Source organism: Drosophila eugracilis, unplaced genomic scaffold, assembly GCF_018153835.1.
Source record: "Drosophila eugracilis isolate 14026-0451.02 unplaced genomic scaffold, ASM1815383v1 contig_2154, whole genome shotgun sequence".
Lineage (NCBI taxonomy): Eukaryota > Metazoa > Arthropoda > Insecta > Diptera > Drosophilidae > Drosophila > Drosophila eugracilis.
The window spans coordinates 2,666,637-2,688,333 of record NW_024573038.1 but is presented as its reverse complement, the minus strand read 5'-3'; the positions used below and the strand labels follow the sequence as shown (position 1 = coordinate 2,688,333).

The following is a 21,697-nucleotide window of genomic DNA, read 5'->3' as shown; positions in this document are numbered from 1 at the left end:
TTGGCGTAGGTAGAAGAAGACCGAAAGCCCTCGCACACAGGCACACCGCGCACCCACAGACGCACACAGGCTCAATAGGGATAGTGTTGGATCAACGGAGAGCGGGGCCAAGGACAGAGAGGCAGCATTCTTGGCCTTTAAAAAACGTTTGAAGAACAAGGACGGCAATCATATGAAAACCGGAAAGCTTTCAGCTGAAAGCACTCACATGCACGCACACCCGAGCTCAGCTGAACGCTTCAGAGGTGAGCTTTCACGCGCGGCATCTAGCGGAAGCTATCGCAAAATTATCGATATGTTGCGAATTTAAATTTTTAGCGGTTGCTAAGAAGAAGGCTTCCTTCGGTCAAATTTCAACTTTTAACGTTTACAAAATAAAAGTTTTACCCATTTTCATTCTGAAATTCAATTTTCAAATTAAAAACCACTGTTAAACTGCCAAAACTTCACTTTGCATTTATTTTGTTTCTCATTATTAGTTTCTTGTTAAATTTCATTTGCTTTTTTTTGTGTTTTCCTTTTATAGTTGCACAAAACTTACACACGTACATTACATAGAAAATTACAAACCTATCTGAAAATTGATTTACATTATATAGTTGGATCATATTGTGTATACATATATTATATATATATATATATATATTATGTTAATAATTTCATTTAAAAATACATAATACATAAATACGCCTTTGTTGCTGCTTTAATATTATTACAATAATTATTATTTAGTTTATACTTTAGCTAATTTGTTTGCTTTTTTAAAAACCATAGATTACACTTTATCCCTAGATATATCTGTTCATATCGATTTATTAGCTGCTTGGCTGGCATACATTATCTGTTCGTTTCCCTTTCTCTCATTTGTTCTACACTTTGCATATTGCATTTTGCATTATTGCAGCCAATCTCTAAAGATTCCAGATTTTTCAATATTCTCTCTCTAAAAATTTGCATTCATTTCCGTTTTTTCTTCGTTTTGAGTGTGTATAGCACCTTTGTATCACTTTGCATTAGCTCTAATTTAATTTCTTTTAAAAAAGACTTCATCTTCCAAAGACAAAGACGTGTGAGTAAAAACTACCTACTAGCTAAAATATACATATGTATAGTATATAAATCTATAATTATATTCGTACTAATAGTTCTTCTTCCATATTTGTTTGCACTTTACACACTAATTTTAGTTAGTACTAGGTTCATCTGTTCATCATTATCTAAATTATATCTGTTTCTGTTTCGGCTTTTGGATCATACCTCCTCCTATCGCTATCTATACCTCGGTTAAAATTTCATTAAAATGGTCTTCACGCCCAACAAGTTCCGCACACTGTCGTTGTATTTGATGAGCACAACCTTCGAGGAGCTGAACATGTTCAGCTTTTCACCGGCGCACAGCAGCTGCAGGCAGGTTGCCTTCTCCAGGAAATCGTCGATCTTGAACTCCCGGAGCAAGTGCTTCTGACTGCTTGCCAACGTATTGCTGTTGTTTGGGCAGAGCTGTGGGAGTAGGAAAAAATTATATTAATATTCGATAAAATGGGTAAAGAAAAAAGATAGTGGTTTAGTTATTATCCACTTTATATTATTTTAATCCATTGTAGGAATCACCTACCTTGTTGAGCAACGTATCCTTTGATTTAACTTTAAGTAAATTGCACAAATCGTTGAGTAGTACCCATTTATCACTGCCCTCGTCTTTGAGCAAGTACAGTGGTGGCAAGGGCACATCGGCCTCTTCAAATTCAAAAATATCACCATTCAATTCACTATCCATTGTCTCGATGTCCGTCTGATCGTCGTCTAGCCTACACCTACTCCTATTCCTACTCGCTTCCGTTTCCGCTATCGCTTCTGTTTCAGCATCCACTTCCTTCTTCACTTCATTCTTGACATTCACAACGCTTGTTACTAAATTATTTTCAACATTTGCATTTAGCTCCTCGTTGTTCTTATTGTTATTGCTATCCTCATCGGTTCCTGGTTCCAATTTAACCATCGTTGTTGCCGTCGTCGTCATCGTCATCGTCGCTGATCCAGTCTTTGTTGTTGCACTCGTTTCCCCGTTCTGCTTGATCGTTTTCACCCGCTCCTGGTCCAAATCTTCGTTCTCCTGCATCTCCTTCTTGGTCAGTAACAAGCCATCCCCGTTCGAGTTACTGGTGCCATTGCTCATCCTCCGCTGCTCGGCCTCCTTCCTTTCTCTACGTAGAGCTCTGCTCATATCACAAGCTGTATTCGGTACATTACTGAATATATCATAACCATACTCCTTTGCATCTGGAATAGATTAGTTTAAAGATCTTCGTTAATGGGTTTGACCAGATTGAATAGTCTAGTAAACACTCACCAAATATCTCCCAAGGCCCATTGAATCGCATTGGCTTGATATCAGCGGCGGCACTTTGTGCATCGCTGAGATGAGCTCGAAGAATTCCACTCATCAACTTGCTTGAAGCTAACATTAGCGGGGTTTGGCCTGGAAATCCAAACAAAACTATCTTAAATACTTTCTAAAAGACATTTTAAACCATTCAAGACCAACCTGAGTACGTTGCCAGCAACGGATCGGCACCATAGGAGAGCAATAACCGAACCACCTCCTCGTGATCATTTTCGATGGCTCCATGCAATGGCCTGATGCCAGCTTGAGCCGCCTCTGAATGATTAGCTCCAAATTGGAGAAGAATCCTGGCTATCTCCAGCCAGCCCTGGGTGCAGGCCTCGTGGAGGGGAGTGTAACCGGCATTGTCCTTCTGATCCGGATTCATATTAAGACGATCCAAGCAGTAGACCACCACATCGATTAATCCCTGACGAGCAGCCTTGTGCATGGTACTTTGTCCAACTCCCTTGTTGAGCACCCATTTCTGGATCTCCCGATTAACATCCATCTCCGTTTTGACCTTGGGGGGCAAATGGGAACTACCGGCAATGGTGCTGTCCGTATCATCCAAACGCTCATCCGCCGCACTCTGATTATTTTCCAATAGATGTTGTGTCAATTGACTGGTGGGTTGGCTCTGGTTATGATTTGGGGTGTGATTCTGATTCTGGGTCGGAGCTGGTCGCTTCTTCTTTCGTATATAATCAAATCCCGAGCTACCTTTCCTACAACGATACTTCCTTTTGTGTGGACACTGGGGAGCTATTGCAGACTTATCCTCCATTAGAGTTCTCCTGGACAACTTGTTGTCATTGGAACTGACAATGCTGTTCATCTGCTGCAAGAACTCCTCGTATTTCTGGTAACTAATAGCATCGCCTGCATCTGCCTCCTGGGCGCACTCTGGTGGAGCCGAAGCCGGGCGTTCGGGGCCGACGAAAATCTCACGGATGATCTCCCTGTGCTTCTGCAACTTCGTCTCCGTCCTGGTTTTACTCTGCAACACCTTGGTATCGAAGATGCTAAAGTGCCGCTTGCTGAGATCATCTAGGGATTGGTTTTCTGTAGCTTCCTGCTGAGGTTGTTCGTACAACGAAGTAGAGGCGGATGTTTGCGAGGTTTCACTATGAATCTGGAGATTGGTAGAAGCGGGAGCAGACACAGAGATCTTCCTTTGAGTACCAATCGTACTGCCATTGGTCACCCTCAAGTGGAGAACATCAATTATTGATTTCGGTGTGGAATCCTGCTTGCTAGCCGCCTTGGTCTTGGGTCTATTTTTCTTGAAGCATGCCAGTTCCTGGCTGAGATCACGGCGCTCCAGGTCCGGCAGTGAGGCAGCCACTTTGTTCAGCTTATTAATTGAGATCAGGCGATGGGGGATTTTCAGAGCCAACTTATAGCGATACTCCTCCAAGTACAATTGCTGCTGAGGCGAGGTCTTCGGTGGTTTTCCAGGACTATTGCCAACCTTATTGCCCTTTAGTTTGGAGTTCCTACCATTTAATGTTCCCAAATCCGAGTTTAAGCCACGTTTGTTCCTCAAACGCGTGACCATCATCTCCTTTTTGCTGTCCACCACTTTGCGGACGTACTTCCTCTTAATTTTGGTGGTGGAATTCCTAATGATCTTGTCATTGCGAAGAACCTTGCTATTGGCCAACTGGAGTTCGAGTTCCTTGCGATGCTTAGAGCGGGTCATGGTGTTCAGCTTGTGGGCAATGCGGTTCTTGAGCGTGGTTCCCGGACGCCTGCCCACTCGCTTCTCTTTCTTCTTCTCCTGCTCCTGCTCTTCTTCGTCATCCTCTTCTGGTTCTTCTTCCTCCTCCTCCTCTTGATCTTCCTCCTCCTCGTCCTCGTCTTCTTCGTGACTTTCCGATGAGCTGCTCTCTTGAGTTTCCTGCTTAAGGTTCTCCTCACCTTTGGTTTTGTTTTGGCTGGAAGCATCGAATGGTTTCCTGCTGGTTTTGTTTACAGAGGTGCTATTGTTGGCCTTATTATTGGGAGACTTGACCTCCTTTTTGGCTTCCTTTTTGTTGGAGGAGGCTTTCGCCTTACTTTCCTCACTGGAGGTTTGACTGCGGCTAAGTCTCTGATTAGCTTTCTCTTGCTCCTCATCGCTGCTCTGCTGGATGCTAGCTTCCGGAGATCTCTGCCTTGTTCTTCCCTTTCGCATGAGTGGCTTCTTCTGCCGTGCAGAATTTCGTTTTCGGAGCTCCGTGGTGTCGCTCTCGGATGAACTACTTTCTCCTTGTTTGGGTGCCAGGCGGGCGGCAATTCTCTGCTCCAGCTGCAAACGCTTCTTTTCCCTCTCCACTTTGCTGAGTTTCTTCTGCCCACTGCCATTGCCCAAAGACGAAGAGATTCCGTTGGTTGTTGTGGTTAGTTGGGTGGTGGCCGATTCGGCATCTCCTCCAACCGGAGTAACTGATGCCAAAGGTTGCCTCTTAAGAATCCGCGCCACTGGTAGATCATCTTCACTGAGCTCCAGCTTGATACCGGTAGTGGTGGCTGGTAACACAGGTGCCACCACTACCTTGGTAAGTAATTGCTCGACCAGATTATTACATGTACTACCCCAGTCCATCAAGTTACCCAAACTGACTTCTTCCTCCAGACCCAAATCAGCCGCCTTGGGTGGCGCTGGTTCCAGCTTAATCTGTATGTGATTGGTAATCTGGTTAGGCGGTGTCCTGGGTGGTGATATTGTACTAGAAGCATTCGTAGTGGATGTGACCAGCACAGGTGGCGTAAATGTGAAACCCTTGAGCTCCGCTTTGGTGCGAATCCGGGGCTCCATTTTCGGTACTGTATTGGCGGAAGTGGAGGACTCTGGCAGTCCCATCGGTTGCATTTCCCTTTCCCGCTTGGCGGCCAGCGCCTGCTCATTCACAGCTATCACTGGCACTGGAGCCACGACAACCACTGAAGTGGGAGCAGCAATTAAAGGTGCTGCTGGTATTAGAGATCCTGATGATTCCGCATCCAATCTGGCTTGCTTGGCAGCGGCTTGATTGTACTCCTGCAGGTGCCTTTTCCTACCCAAATAGTTGGGATTACTGCTGTTGTGCGGACTTGGCGAGGGTGTGGGCATCAGTTCCACTGGTGGCTTGGTTACCTGGACAATACTCGTCTCTGGCGGTAGCTGCTGCTGGCGCTTGGCAAACGGATTGGTTTCCAGTACACTGGGACGCATCTGTTGCAGGGTTTTGATAACCAAGGTCGGTGCTGCCGCTGCCGGAGGAACTGTTACCGTGGGTGGAAGAGGAGCTGACGGAATTGCCGGTGCCTGTCGTATCACAGCTGTTGGCGCCGGACTCGTGGGTGTTCCGCCCCTAGTGGCCGCCGTAAAGTTGGGTGTAATATCGAACCTAGGCAAGCCCAAGCCTCCAGCCAAGCCCGCCTGTGGTAGCTTGTAATCCGTGCTGGGTCTCTGGTACTTGTACTCCGTGGAGTCCGCCGTCTGCTTCACCGTTCGCATGGACAAATCCAATGGTGAATGAATCGCTGGCGGTGGCGGTTGGGGAGCAGATGGTACGGCCAGGGGAACAGGTGCTTGAACGGGTGCAGCAGCCTGTTGGATGACCCTACTAGGTGCAGGATGATTCCTCGCTGGCGGCTCCATGTTGAGAGTCTTCTTGATGATCTGCAAATTCAGTTCTTGCTCACTGGCCGTATTCCTCTTCAGCATATCGTTGATTAAAGCACGATAATTGGGTTTGGATACAGCTGGCTGTTTCTTGGCAGGATTGGGGTGACTCTGAGCTTGCTGATGCGCCTGGGATTGACTTCCTGGCTGGTAGCAGATATCGGGTCCGTGAGGATATACTTGGAGGGTGGAGTAGTTGGCATTGCTAGAGGATGAGGATGAGGCGGGTTGCTGACTGTTGACAGGCGGAGGAGCAGGTTGGCTGCTGTGCGGAGGAATTCCGGGGCCCAAAATCGTTCCCGGACCCAGAATTGTTCCTGGACCACCGGCAGGCGGTGCTGGTGCTGGTGTGGGCGAGGCCACCGCTCCCGCCGCTGGCGAAGGAGTTCCCTGATGATAGTAACTTGTATAGGGTGCGGAGCTACTACTTCCCACTCCCCCGGGATGTTGTTGCTGTAAAAGCTTTCCATATTTGGTTGGATAACCATGTGGCGCTGGCACAGTGGCCATAGCTGGCGAGGAATCCCTCTCCCTGTTCTCCACATTGTAGGGATTGTGGTAAAGCGAGGATCTCGTGGGTTGCGGCAACGTCCCGGTAAGAGCATGCTCTGGTTCCATTTTCACATAACTAGAGGTGGAAGTTTGTGGAACAGGTGGTGCTGGCTTGGAGCTCTTTACCGGCGGTTGACTGTAGTAACCAGTGCGACCATAGGAGGCTCCTCCACTTGCTGCTGCTGGTGGTGCACCTGGTCCACCTCTGGGGTACTCCAAACTGGGTCCCGGTGTCTCCCTCACGTATTTCTCAATCGCATTATGCACAGTTGTTTGGAACTTTTCCGTGCTAAATGTCGGCATTGGCATATACAGGCTCTGGTGGTGCGATGTAGAAGTGGGCGTAGCCGTTGAATTGGGCGTAGCCCCGGCACTCCTCTGTTCCGGCGGAGTTTCGTAGTGTGGCGGACATTTCCGGCCGTAATTCGGACTCGGTTGCTGGTGCTCGTTACTAGGATTACTAGGATTAACCACATGTTCGAGTTCATAGTGGCGGACGGATGATGAGTTGGAGGACGAACTGGAGGTGGGCGGCGGTGGCTGTGGCTGCGAGGAGCTGGCTGGTGGTGCGTAGGTGACCACTTTCGATGCTGCAGGTACCGTTGAGTACTTGATGTCTTCGGCGTAATATCGCTGACTGTTTGGCGGGGGTCCCTGAATGGGTCTCGATCCCGTGACCGGGCCTCCTGGCTTCCCATAAGAATACCTTGACGGCTGCTGGTGATGCAGCTGCTCATCGGGTGGTGGCCAATAGGGAGTGCTGCCCGTTGCATAGATACCAGGATTCCCATGCTGTCGTAATCCAGGCGCCGGAGCTGGAGCTGGAACGGCTTGGCTTTTGTAGCTCCAACTGGGATGCGGTTCTGGCATCTTCTTCACCGCCAAATTTTGGTTCGAGGTGTAGTATTGCATATGAGGATCGCTGCCACCGGGACCAGAGGCACCTGATCCTTGAGCCGGAGGATGGGAAGGTGGTGGCAAGCCAGGTTGACTGCTCCTGCTCATGTACATTGCTGCACGGGATCGCTGATCCTCGGCCAAAGATGGAGGGTGATGTTGCGGATGGTGATTGCCATAGCTGGCGGAGGAGGAACTGCCCACCGATGTAGAACTCGTGGGATGGTGGTGCAGCTGCTGATAGTGATGCGGATGCTGCTGCTGGTGGATTTGCTGGGGTGGCGGTGGTTGCTGTTGTTGCGGCTGTTGCTGCTGCTGCTGAGGAGGCGGTGGCGGCGGGTGATGTTGGTGGATAGGTTGCTGCGGGTGGTGTGGCTGTTGGTGATGCGGTGGTGGCTGGTGATGTGGATGCGTTGGAAGGTGCTGCATCGACGGATGCGGCTGATGATGTGTCTGATATTCGTGATGTCTGTTGGGTTCCATGGTGGTGGTCTGTAAAATAATTAAAATTCCTTGTTAATAATTGATTAAAATATTCATAAATTAATATACTTTAATCAATGAACATTGAATATTATTAACAAGTTAATAACCTTATAATAATAAGGATAATTACATGATTTGATCCATAAAGTAATTATTTAAAACAAAATAATAGTAAATGAGAAAACGTATTACGCGAAATAAAAATAAATTTGTATTGATTCGTAAAAATGTTTAATTAGTTTAAAATTCATGTTATGCTTTCATCACATCAGTAACTATAAGGTTGATAACCAAGTTTTAAAATAAAGTAAAGAAGAATTGAACCCTATTTTTGAATAATATAAAGAGATAATCACATAGGTTAAGCTTATTAACTATTTTAAAGAAATTGGTAAAAATCGAATAGAACAAAAAGATTAAGAATAAGCTTTAAAAGCAAAACAAAGCAATTAGCATTAAAAAATCATCATTTAATCGATTATAGTTATTCAGATAATATTACTCTTTAAGCTGCAGCTTTTTACGAGAAAGTATCTTAGGGATACACTTCTATTTAATAAACTTTATTATATTTTATTAAGTCGATGCTTAAAGTACAGTGCTCTTAGTACAAACAAAGAACAATTCTAGAAGATTTAAATAAATATATTATATATATTTCAAACAGGAAATACCCCGAAGTCAAAGTTTAATCTTCTTCGTTTTTTTTGTCATTTCTCACGGTATTTATTGTGGCCATAAAAGTTTAAGTCGAGAAGATACTCATTCTAATATGAACAAATTCCACAGCAAGATGATGAAATTGCTAAAAACAAATAAACTTAAAAATTCTCTGTGCCTTTTACAATATAATTCGTGGGAGAAAGACAAACAGAGACAGGGACTGAGACACAGAGAGAGAGAGAGAGAGGGAAATGCAAACAGTTCAACGACTTTCTAAAGAACGTGCACGAAAATAAACTGACTTTCCAATGAACCGAGCACAGCACAAAATGCCCCAAAATGATTCATTTATGGCGAAACTAAGAGAAATTGGACACAAATTTGGATTAACTCAAAAATGTTCGACCACAAAAATTGCTTTGTGTTTGCTGAGAGTGTGTAACTTAAGAAATATTTCGAGAACCTAAGCTTAAAGGTATTTATAGTAATGAAAATGAGTTGATTAAAGTATTCTTTTAACTATTATCTTTTCTCTATTGATGTTCGTGATTCCCCTATTTAAATTAAATCTTTTATCTGGCATCTTGGTATTTGTAAACTAAATAATGTATGACATTTTTACTTATATTCTTCCCATTTCTAGGTACACCTCAATTAATCGAGATTTAAAGTTGTCTGCTCATAATTAAAAGTTAAATATTGCTGCAAGCGTTAAAAAATATCACCGATAAGGCTTCTCAAGTTCTCTTGCAGTTCGTCGGCTCGTGTTCAGCGTGGAATTTCGAAGTTCAGCCATATGCTATAGAGATAAGACCAGCAGTGGATCGATCAACCCTCTGACTTCATAGGCGTTTTTTAATTTTCATTAAATTTTTTACAACTAAAAACTTTTAAAACACCTCTAAGTAGCACTATCAATTCTTGATGATTACTAACTAACTAACGGACTGACCGACCCCAAACTAACACTCTGCTCACGTGTTTTCCTGATTAACAAGTACATAAACAAATAGAGAGATAGTGGGCAGAATAATAAGCATTTATAACAACAAAATTATGACAGAGATAAAAACATTAGCGGGGAATAAGCGAAAGCATACAGCCAAGCTACATCTATTATAAACAAATACAAATACTAAAATAAAAATAAAAGAAAACAAATTGTTAGAAGAGCGACAAAACAAGAAATCTTTTTCGATTTGCGCACAAATATATGACGGACCCCGTCAAAAGTTATTCAACAAAATTCATTTCTGCTGTGTTGTGGGCGTGTTCGACATTGTTAATTGTCATTTTCTATACGTACTGAATACCTAAACATTTTTCCGTACGTACATCTGTATCTGTATCTATTCAACTTGGCCGGACCTGTTAATTTGTTTAGAGCAGCATAAACTACAGCTATAAATAACCAAATGGCATGTATTAAACGTTTTTAAAAAGGTGCAAATAGTCATGATTCTTTTGTTTTATTTTTTCATTTAACATTTTTTTATTGATTTTTTATACATTTTGTTATTAAATAGCTTTTTTAGCTTTTTCTTCTGGTAGATGCATAAACAATATAAAAGTAACATCGAAATATGTATAATTAATTATGAAGTAATTAATACATTTATTCATAATCACGAACTGCAACATTTTTTGTGTTTTAAAAAATTTTAAGTGATTAAATTAAAGAACCTTAGCACTTACTATAAGCTCAAGGTCAAGGATAAGATTAAATTTAATGCAAAGAAGGCCCAGAAACATACAAACTGAGCGTCATAAAGGAGTAGATTATTTTAAATGATAGAAGAAATGTAACCATTTCTAAGGTCATTTTATAATAAAGTTATAATATTCATTTATTTTGCACTATCACCACAAGTTTAACTTAAAATGGAAGTTATGTAAACTAAGATACAAATTGTATTAGTTATATTTTCCAAATTAAAAAAGTCATTTGGAAAGATATAACGATTCTGTATCATAATCTGAATCATATGATCATCTAATCATACATAGATACAGAACATAGATGCAAAGACAAAGTTTTTTATCATCAACTTAGACTTTAGATTATAAATGAAATGATTTGGAATACATATTTAAATAAATACCTCCCTCATGGATCACAATTTCACATTTTTCAGTCAAATGAGATAGTTAAGGGAATTCAATAAATAAATCAATCTTGTTGTATCTTTCGTAAATTTCAGTGCAATATTTGTACTTATCAATATTCTTCAATCAAGCTATATTGTTTTTAAATCACTCACTTTTAAATACAAATATAGGCTACATTGATTGTAATTTCATTTCAGATAAAAAACAATTTAATTTAAAAGTACCTTTCGATTTCCTCAAGTGAATGAACTTGGTGGCTCATTAAGAGCCACAATCTTTCCTAATCAACTATCAAGCTTTCCCCTTCGTGTTTAGGCAAACATTTCGTTCGCGTTTTCCCTTATCTTACTTCGCTCTCCGATGTTTATTTTCTTTTAGTCTTTGTTTTGAGTACATATTTGCAATTCAAAATTTAAAACAAAATTTGAAAAATTAAAAATAAATAAATGAAACGAAAATAAAGCGAAGAGGCAGTGAAAAATTCCCTCGGCTTGGCCTTGGCTTAAAACAAACAAAAACTGACAGCAACAACAATTCGTGTTTGGAGTGTTGGAAAGAGACAGTGTGTGCCAAAAACAAGCCAACACAACAATAGCAAACATTGCGGCTTGTTTTGTTTGCTTTTTTTAGCGCTGTTTTTTAGCATTTTAATTTGGCATTTTGTTGAGCCTGTTGCCGTTGGTATTTGGTATTTGGTATTGGTATTGGTATTGGTTTTTCTGCAGCTGTGGATGCTTTAATGCTTGTTTTTTTGTTATTGTTATTGTTGTTGCCTACGCCGCGCGCTTTGTTTTATAATTTCACATTTTGCAAAAGTTCGTTGTGCTCTTACGTCGCCTTCTCCTTTTCTCGCTCACATTTCGCGTTTTTCATTTCATTTGAGTGGGACACACATGTATGTTTCTACATGTGTATTTGTGCTTTTGTTCAACTGTGTGCACCGCTCGGTGTATTTATATCATTTGCGAATTGCAATAACAAAATAAAAATGCGTCACAAATTTATTTGCACTTTTTCCGTCGGTTATTCGTATCAGACCCTCACGAACATATACATATACATACATTTAAAGCAAGCATTATAGCCTTGACCTCTACAACCTACAAACTGTGGCCACGGGCTAACGTTCTCCCAGAATTTGTTCTTTTTTTCTTTTACTTTATTATATGCACGTTTGTATGTATGTACATCTGTGTGTACTTAATTTATTCGCTTTTGCCCGCCAACTTAATTGAAACTTTGTGCTGGGGCGTGAATTTGGGGTGGCAAACATACAAATCTGTTCAAACGGTCGGCGAAATTTAGTGAAAATTTTTGCTTAAACGGTTTTAAAGCATTTTATTTTTATTTATTTGCATTTTATTGCACTTAATCAATTTTAAACGTCATCGAAAAACAATAGTTTCCGACGAGTTTATGGGCAGTGCTAAAAATATGTTTGCTTAAGTTTTGATATTTTATTACTGTTTTTTGTTACTGTTTTACACTTGTTTATTAAACACTATATAGGTTGTGTAAACTAATATTAATTAAATATAAAACAAATTAGTAACTTTTTCAAGAACATTTAAGAAATGTAGTTCATTTTCAGTGTAAAAAGGGTTTTTAACATTATCTACATAAATATAGAAATGGTTGTTTTTAAGAATTTATTTTTATGTTTTCATTCAAGTATTTTATCAAAAACATATTTCAAGTACAGATTAAGTAGTAGTATACTTAGCTTGCGATAACGTTTTTGCAGAATTTTATTAACTTCACAAAGTCACTCAGAGAAAATTCGGATCAAAGCTTTTTTTTATTTAAATAATTATTCAGTGTTAAAATCATAATTTGTAATTATACAAAAAAAAGAAAATTGATAATATAGATTATATAGGCATTTATTAGGGTTTTCATTCGTTCCATACTTGGATTGCAGGAGATCAATATATGTAATATATTTGTATTTTTATTTCAATTCGTTGTAAAAAAAGACTTTAAGAATAAAGTCTCATGAATAATGAGTTTGTTGGCTTAGTTCGTTGAAATAAATAGTTTTGAACTTACTTTAAAGACTCAAAAGAAAAGGAAGTACTTGTTTTTAAAAATGATAAAAATTTACTTCTACCGAAAAAATGAACTTGCTAAACCAAAGATTTACTGCAGATCTTGGTAATAAAAAAGTATTGTTATGGAGAGTAAAATATGATTAGCATACAACAAAAAAGATATTTAACAAAGCCAATTAAGTTTCACTTGCTACTTTTTTATAACCTACTTGAAAATGTAATTAATTCCTGAACCGTACTCCCAATTAATTTGTGAAGATTTTAATACATTTTCTTTATAAGTTAGAACCTGGCAATTATAATATGGAAATTAGTAGAGCATTCAATATCTCAGGCTCCATTTTGCAAACATTTCTCAGTTCCTCGCATCTACATTCAATTCAAAAGAATTAATGGGAACCCCAAGTCATCCACAAATTAATTCAGTATTTCTTACATCTTAAGATTATAATTAATAAAATGAAATATATAGAATTAATAAAGGTATTAATTAGTAAATACATGTAATATATATTTGATGATGATAATCATTCTCAATTAAAAATATGAAACTCTTAAAAACTGGTTTTGCCCATAAAAGTAATTCTTTAACAAATTAATTATACAGAATGCATAAGACATATAAATATACAAATAAATCGAAATAAAGTATTGAAGAATTCACAAACTTTATATTCAATGCTTGTCAATTAAATAAAAATAAAAACCTGAACCAGGTCGTTAAGTTTGATTTATGAACAATACAGTGTAAGTTCGATAGAGATATCTTACTATATAGAAAGAGTTAACTATTGCTTTCAAGTTTCCAATATCGAGGAGTCACTGTGAATATCAAAAGAGGTTTTATGTACCTATTTGCATATTAAGATGAAAAGTTGGGGCGTTGAGATACTTTTGTGTAAGCCGAAAGGGAATGAATACAGTGTCAAAAATCGAACAGATGATCCGTCCAAATGATTATGATAATGATGACAGAACACTCATGATCATTTGAGATCTTTTCTCCTCGTTATTTTTGTTGATTTTTCGCTTTTGGGGGCCAGCAACAACAATACGCACACAAACATAAATTAGTGAGTGAATCGCTGTTGTATCTGTATCTGCTTGTGTACACTTTTTTGTCGTATCTGTATCTTTGAGTGCGCTTGTATCTGTATCTATAGAATTTATGTCGCCGCCGCAAAAATGTTGTAATACACATAAAACGATGCGTGCGACAAGGACGGCGTCATGCCGTTCACGTAGTTCTATCTTATTCGCACACTCGCTGTTTGCATTAAGATGATGACAAAATCAAATAAACAGAAGCTAAAGAAACAACAACAGAGCTAAAACAACGAAAGCAGCAACAAAACGACAAGTAAGCGGGACAATTTAAGATAACAACAATGTCAACGACTGCCGCCCTCTCTTTCCCAACGTTCGCGCTCCCCCTCTCCACTGCTTACTTTTTCTAATGTGCACACGTTCTTTTATTCCGATGCTCGCTCTCTCTTTCTCAATGAACAATAACAACAACAACAACAGCCCACAGCAGTTGTCGTGCTTCCCTTGTTGTTTTTGTTAATTTCATTTCAATTTATTAGCATTTCATTTGCATTTGTTGTTATTGTTGTTGCTGTTGGCTTTTCATTGCCGCGAGTTTCGTTTTATTTTGTTGTTGTATGTATGCTCTCTTTTTTTCATAGTCACTGTTATTGTTTTATTGTTGTTGCTGGCACTTTTTCATTGCTTTTTGAAGTCAATTTGTCATACAATGATTTAATTGCTCGAAATTATGAGTTCGTGAAGTACAAACACATGTACGTGGATACATACATATATATATATACGTACAAGAGGAAGAGGAAAAGCGAAAAAAGATAAGTGAAATGAAGATATAGAGTTGGGACGGGGAAAAGTTAAAAATAGTAAGGAAAGTTTGATGAGTTAAACGACAAAACATAAACAATTATTTATATAACAAAATTACATTTTATATGACTGAAAAGCAAAAAGAGTGTATAAACTAAGTAAATGTTTCCTCAAAACATAAACAATAGAAGTTTTACTGATGCTTAATGAGATTCAATATTGTTACTAAAAGAAAAAACATGTTCTGCTAAAATGATTTAAATTGGAATCTTCCTTAGTAATTAACATTTTTAACATTTATTTGCATTCTGACTTATGAAATTAGATACATTTTTTAACTAATATTTACATAACAGGAATAGCAGATTTCCAGTGAATATTGCTATTAAGTAAGCTTGAAAAGAAAAACTAAAGCAAAGGTAATATTGCTATTACAGTTTAGGAATTACAAAATGGTGCGACTCAAAGATCATATTTTGAAAACATAAAAACAAGTCATTCTCTCTTAACTTTCAGATGTATATCTAAGTGTGTATACTTATAAACATTTATGACTAATAAATCACTTATACAAATACAAAACGCAAATATTTTTGAGTCATCAATGCTAAAGTGGTTTTTATAATTAGCATTTTTCTTTTAAATTTAACAAAGCAAATTGCACATAGTGACTATTAATAAAGAAAACAAGGTAAAAACCAAATTCCTTATTGCCTTTAAATTAAAGTTTATACATAGAATCATAAAAATCTAAATGAAATTAAGTATCTTTTAATGTACCCATTATTAAATTTTAATTAAATTTACAGATCGCAAACCCCCATTTGACTTTAATGACCGCAAAAATACTCAACTTTTTCACCATGAAATTGCCCATATTTATTCAAATGAAACGTTGTAATTTAACCTAAATTTCACACCTAGCCATGTTCCAATTTTCCCCATTTCCATTCGATTCAATTTATAAGGTAACAAACGCCATTATATGAAATTAGATCACGCTAAACGAGTGACACAAATTCCATTTGCATTTGCTGCTCACTCGCATGTGTTCTGATTATTGTCATTAGTGTTACTTCAGTTCCGTTCTGCTTTCTACTTAACAAACTAATCAGGAAAATTATGAAATTGCTTGGGAAAAGCAGCCCCCGGCAAAGAAAAGCAATATGATAACGGAGGCAATGCAATGACTTTTGTTGAATGACAAAAGAATGGATTTGCTTTAATAAATAAATTGAGTAATTCGATGTTTAATGGGAAACCTTTTTAGAGTCTTCGTTACCTTGACTACTTTATTTGATAGTTTATATTAAATTGACATTACCTCAACTCATATTGAATGGAAACTTATTACTTCTATATATGTATTTTCGTTAGTTATCTTTTGTTCTATGATATTTCTTGCTTTTTATATCAGACAGCTGCAAAACATGATTTTAGTGAAGAACTCAAGGGTTCTTTTGGGAATTTCTTGAGTTCAGTGATCTGCAAAAGGGGTTAGGAAACCAGTTTTTAAATGGGCCCACAAAAAAGCTATAGAATAAAAACAATTTGTTTCAAGTTTATTACTTTAATAGAAAACAACTTTTGTGGTATATCAGAAAAACATCTAATTATACAGAAACAAGACCTTATTGATTTTAATAATTAATCTTTATGAGTTTTAAATAAGAAATACAAATAAATATAACAACTTAATAAAGCATTCTCATATCCCATCAGTACATAAACCCGATTTGATTTAATAATTAAATAAACACTTTTAACTTCAATTTAAATACGAGCACTTCATTGAAAGGTTCAGTTACCCTAAATTGTTGTTTGTTTTCATATTTCATTCATTCAACTTTGTAAGCCGAGTTTTGTAACTTCGAAATGGATTTCACACTTCAACAGGTGTCAAATTAAACAGAACACAATGTAATCCCAATGAAATGAGAACAACAAGTTTGACAAGCAATTTGAGACTCTAACAAAACGTGGCCAACAAAAAAAACTGAATAAAAAATACTTTCCCGTTGAGTCACACACAGTCGTACACATGATGTTTGGAAATGATATTGTTGCATACAATGCAATGTAAAATTTCCTGGCTAAAATCTGAATATGACAGCGAAATGCGGGGAAGTTTAAGTGAGTTTTGTATTTATTTTCCAATTTTGTCTAGTCAGCAAATGAGTTGGAAAAGAGTTAGATATGTATGTGTGTGTATGTATACACCCACTAAAAATAAACTGAGTAAACAAAAGCTGGCAAAAAGGGCAGACAAAGTAAATTTATAGTTGCTTTAACAACACCAAAAAAAAGTACACACAAAAAAGCGAAGGGAAACTGTGTGGAAAAACATTTTTGAGGGGGAGGTGGTGGGTAAGAGCGCAGCCATGTGATAGGTGAAATGAAGCAGCAAATAGAAGGGGTTTCAACTTGAATTTATGAGCACTTCTATATATGTGGCCCCCGCAAAGTTTTCCAGACCAAAGTTCAAATTGATGGGAGTTTAAAGGCGAAAAAGTTCTTATCTCAGTAAATTTCGTTAAGCCGTTGAAGCTGGCCCATAAAACATTCAGGGTCTCGGTGAAATTTTATTGACAAAGGCTGCGTGACTGCGGCTGATTTATATTCAAAACACGTTTTAAACTTGCTTCGCTTCTTTAATGCACACAAATTTCATTCACTTTGGTTCTATTTTTAGCAATAATATATTTGTGTTTCAAAATTTATTGACAAGTAATTGTAAAATAAGCCGGAAAGGCGAGCTGACAGAAATTTAAAACCTTCATAAGTTTTTAATTTCATGCAATAATGAAATTACTTGATAGGTTATCTGATAGATAAGGTCGAAAGTGCCGAGATAGTTTATTTTTGTTTTCTTTTGTCAAGTATTTAGGAAGTACATTTAAATGAGTAACAAACAGCTGTTTTTTAACCTTACATTGTTATTTTAAATTATTTTTCACAATATAAAATATTTAGATTGATTTTTCTTTTAAAATGGTAAGAAATACAAACAGTTTACTAATAATAAATACTTTTAACTAATAACAACTAGAACATCAATTTCTAACAACACTTTCTATATCTTTTTACCCAATACAAAAAAGTGTCAAAACTTGCAAATGTCATCCGCTCATAACTATTCCATTCCCATCCGATCCGCTGAACTTCCACGCCAGATACAAAAAATCCAACAGATATTTCTTCAAAGTTAACGTTATTCATCAGAGCCAACTTACACATACACCACACATACACACATTCACTATAATCTTGGCTTGTTCTGTTTTCGGTTTTCTCTGTTTGTTTCGAAACAAACCGGTTAAACGCTTTTTGCTTTTAGCAAAAAGCAGCAACGAGGGAAAAAAAGAACAGCACATAAAACAGAAACCGTTTAAGCGTACAATAGGCGTAGATAGGTAAAGTAGGGGGGTTTTCAGGAGGGGTCGGGAATAAGGGGGCGGGTCAGATTGACTACAACTAATTATCAACCTCAACGAATCGCGCACAGCTGTACAGAGCAAACAGTTTCAAATCGCTCACTTCTCGGTTTTCAATTTCGATTTGAAACCATTTATCAACAAATCGAATAATGCTCGGCCAAACATTTTTATTGTTTTTGGTTTGTTATCAGTTTCGGTAAACGCTTTCGACCTATTTCGTATCGCAGATTAGCCCTAAAAAATGAGGAAACACAAAAACATAACATTTTAACATGATAAAAACGGATGTCCCTCAAAATACCAACGAAATGCGAGATAAGGGTCTTTGCGCTAATATTAAAATATTTATTATTAGTAGTAAACAGATGTTTATTGAAATTTAAAGTTATCTTCGAAGGTACAATCTAAAGAGTGGAAAAAAAAAACAAATATAAATGAATATAATTTAACTTCATACATATATATAATAAAATGATTTAATACCACAAATCGACCTTTCAAATACTTTAAATGAGTAAATAAGTTAAAGTAAATGATATGTCTTTATATGTTATAAGCAAATTAGGAGCACAGAACTTAGGCAAAGCTAAAAATATTCAAAATGTGTTTAATTACAACAAAATTCATGAATTGTATGGTAGTTTAACTTAAAGTAATTCGACGGAGAACTTGTGTGTTCATGTTTTTTTAAGCTTCCCCAGCTTTCAACATTATGTTCTATTTGCTTTGGGTAATTAATGAATCGGTTGGACTATTTCCAAGTGAGAAGTAAATAAAACGCATTCACATATGCGCCCTAGTATCGGTTTACAAGCTGATAACAAACTTGAACAGAGAAACGTGACTTGAAGCGGTCAGCAAATCCAGAGAACTGGGGCTATTCCAACTATTTGATAGAGCTATGCAAGCAGAGGCATTGCGAATGCACGATGCATCTGAGTTGCTAAAAATATAATTCACTAGAATGTTAAGGTCATTAAACATCCCAATGATAAACCGTATATCGTGTTATCCATGACAAGCAGTTAGTCATGCAAATAATTCAAGAAGCCAATTACCTTTTATTTATGAAACTGTGAACGCATTTAATTATTTAGAAATATGAGGTCTAATATTAGTAAAAGAGATAACACTAAAAAATTTTAACATTTAACATTGATAAATTCGTTTATTTTTTAAATATTCTCTATCTCAACCTCAATAATTTAGTGTCCTAAGAGGATTAATCTATTTTATGTGCAAATCAACAATCATAAAATTCTTCTAATATCTAATGGTAAATTAATTCTCTCAATAAATTCTACAAAGACCTAAATATTTGTTTTTCCATTTCGTTAAAAGCCTATAACTTTTATGATTTAATGTTTGTATTTTAATAAACGTAAAACTCATTGGAAACAGTTAGTTGTTATAATTATAAAGTCGTTTATTTTTTCCACGTTATCCTTTAAAAAAGAAGTAGTTTGGTCATCATTCGTCTGTAGAATGAATTTCTAACAAATCCAAACGTCAAAATACATAAATAGTAATTGTTATAATCAGTTTATAATCTATTATTCATCTCTTAATGAATGAAAATTGAAGATATTTCAGAATTTCACACAATCGTTTTAAATAAGCTTTAGCTTTTACCGTTAATTAGACATAGACCGATTAGACATAAAAACGCCGAAATTCTTTCAAGAGCGTGAGAAGCTTTAAAGAAGAGCTTTGTGGAAGACGAATGAAGAACAAAAAAAGACAAGACACAGCAGCTGTTATCAAGAAAGTAACTGTAAATAAGCCACCTGTAGACATTTCGCATGCTCCCCAAAAATGTGAAACAGCATGATGCTCTCTCCCTATCGTCTGCTCTCATTTAACGCTTTTATTACTTTTTTGGTTATGCCACAACTTACAAACAACAAGACATAGCAACAGCATAATTAAAGCACGCACCTTTTTTAAAAACTTATTAAAATATGTGTTGTTTTTTGCTCACCTTGAGATGTTTTTTTTCAATAATTCGTTTATGCTTCTCCTATTTTGTTGTGGCCCTTAATCCCGTTTACTGTAGATACTTATTGTAAACTAGCTGTTGTTGTAATTCCTTGCAGCATTGCTTTTCACTTTACTTCACAAGCACACACACACACGCACATGCAGAGATAGAAATGGGGAGACGATACACGTACAAAATTTCTCGTGCAGCAACTTTTTCTCTCTTTGCTTTCTTTCTTTCGCTTTATCTTTTTTTGTAGATTGTGTAAACCAGTATTTTGTGCCTTCTTTCACTTGTATGCTTTTGTTGTTGTTTTATTCAAGAAATTGTTGAATAACGGTTTTTGTTAGCCGCTACGCTTTTGTGTTTGTTGTTATTGTTGTTGTCTTGAATTTCACTTTGCTTTCGCGTTTCACGCATTGCTGCTGCTTCTTCTTCGTCGCCGTCGTCGTCGCGTTGCTCCTTATTTTTACATATTTTTTGTTTTAGCCGTGGGAAACCTGTCCAGCAGCCTTAAAGCCGCTGTTTTTGTTGCTTTTCGTTTTTCGGCTAAACATTTTCATTGCTAAAAAACCACTTGAGACTTTTATTTTAAAATTCATTTACTTTCGGTAGGTATTTATAAAGATAAAAGCAAGCAAACAGCGCAGCAAAAATTCCAAATAAATAAAATTATTGTGTTGTTGCCCAACGTTCATTGCCACACACACATACACTTGCACACACAGAGGCGTACAAACAAACACAAGCAGACAACGAGTCAGACACTCACTCATACATATATACTTTTTTTTGGGGCAGCGTTTTTTTTTTGTTGTTTCAAGGCAACTTCATTTCTTGACTCTTTTTTCCTCCCCCGCAGGGAAACAAAGAAAATTTCACTTGTCTCGCACTCACACACACTACGAGACACACACAGACATTCGCCTTTTCCCAAAGGAAATATAATTTAAAACATTTATTGACACAATTACAAGGTTTTTGCTTCTTTCGCTCGCTTTTTTGTTGTTGTTGCCGCTTGCTTGCTTTTTTCTTGCTCTTGTTGTTGGCCTACATTGTGTGTTGTTGCTGTATTTTTCTCTCTTCTTTTTTTGTTGCTCCAACTTCTCTCCTTTGCTTGAAAAAATTTCACACGCGCCGTTTCTTTTTTTTTGTCTCTTTTCTTTTTTACGTAAATTAGATTGCCATTTAAAGTTATCTTTCGGGGGATTGCACTTGGTATTTAGCTATATTATACATATATGTGTTGCACTACATTATATTTATAAACATTATGTGTATATGTTTGAAATTTTAATTGTATTTTTATAAAAAGAAAATCAGACGAGACGAACGTATGAACAATGAATGACAAAAAATAACCTGGGTTTAATGGGGCTAACATTTTGCGCTTAACAGCTCGCAAAGTGCTGTAACGCGAGCAGCTGATTTTGCAGTTTTTGGTATTTTCAACACTTTTCGGTATATATTAATGAAGGTTTCAAAATGGCTGCATATTTTCAGTATTTACTTTAAATTAATTTAAAATCTTTTTATCTGTATTCTGACGCAACAAGAAAACAAACAAACAAAACAAAACTGAGAATAAATAATTTGACTACATGATAGATCGATATGAACTGATATCACTAT

The 21,697-nt window shown here is 37.2% G+C and overlaps 1 protein-coding gene across 1 annotated transcript; it reads right to left on the bottom strand.

The window, feature by feature from the left end:
- Positions 1–430: 430 nt before the first annotated feature.
- Positions 431–20,386, bottom strand: LOC108108546 (nascent polypeptide-associated complex subunit alpha, muscle-specific form). Its single transcript, XM_017216621.2, has 5 exons — positions 20,066–20,386; positions 2,546–7,976; positions 2,351–2,479; positions 1,616–2,280; positions 431–1,500 (listed from the first exon to the last, which is right to left on the bottom strand). Exons 2-5 carry the CDS (start codon positions 7,965–7,967, stop codon positions 1,285–1,287), a joined length of 6,432 nt encoding a protein of 2,143 aa, XP_017072110.1. The 5' UTR covers positions 7,968–7,976; positions 20,066–20,386; the 3' UTR covers positions 431–1,284.
- Between the last annotated feature and the right edge of the window lie 1,311 nt (positions 20,387–21,697).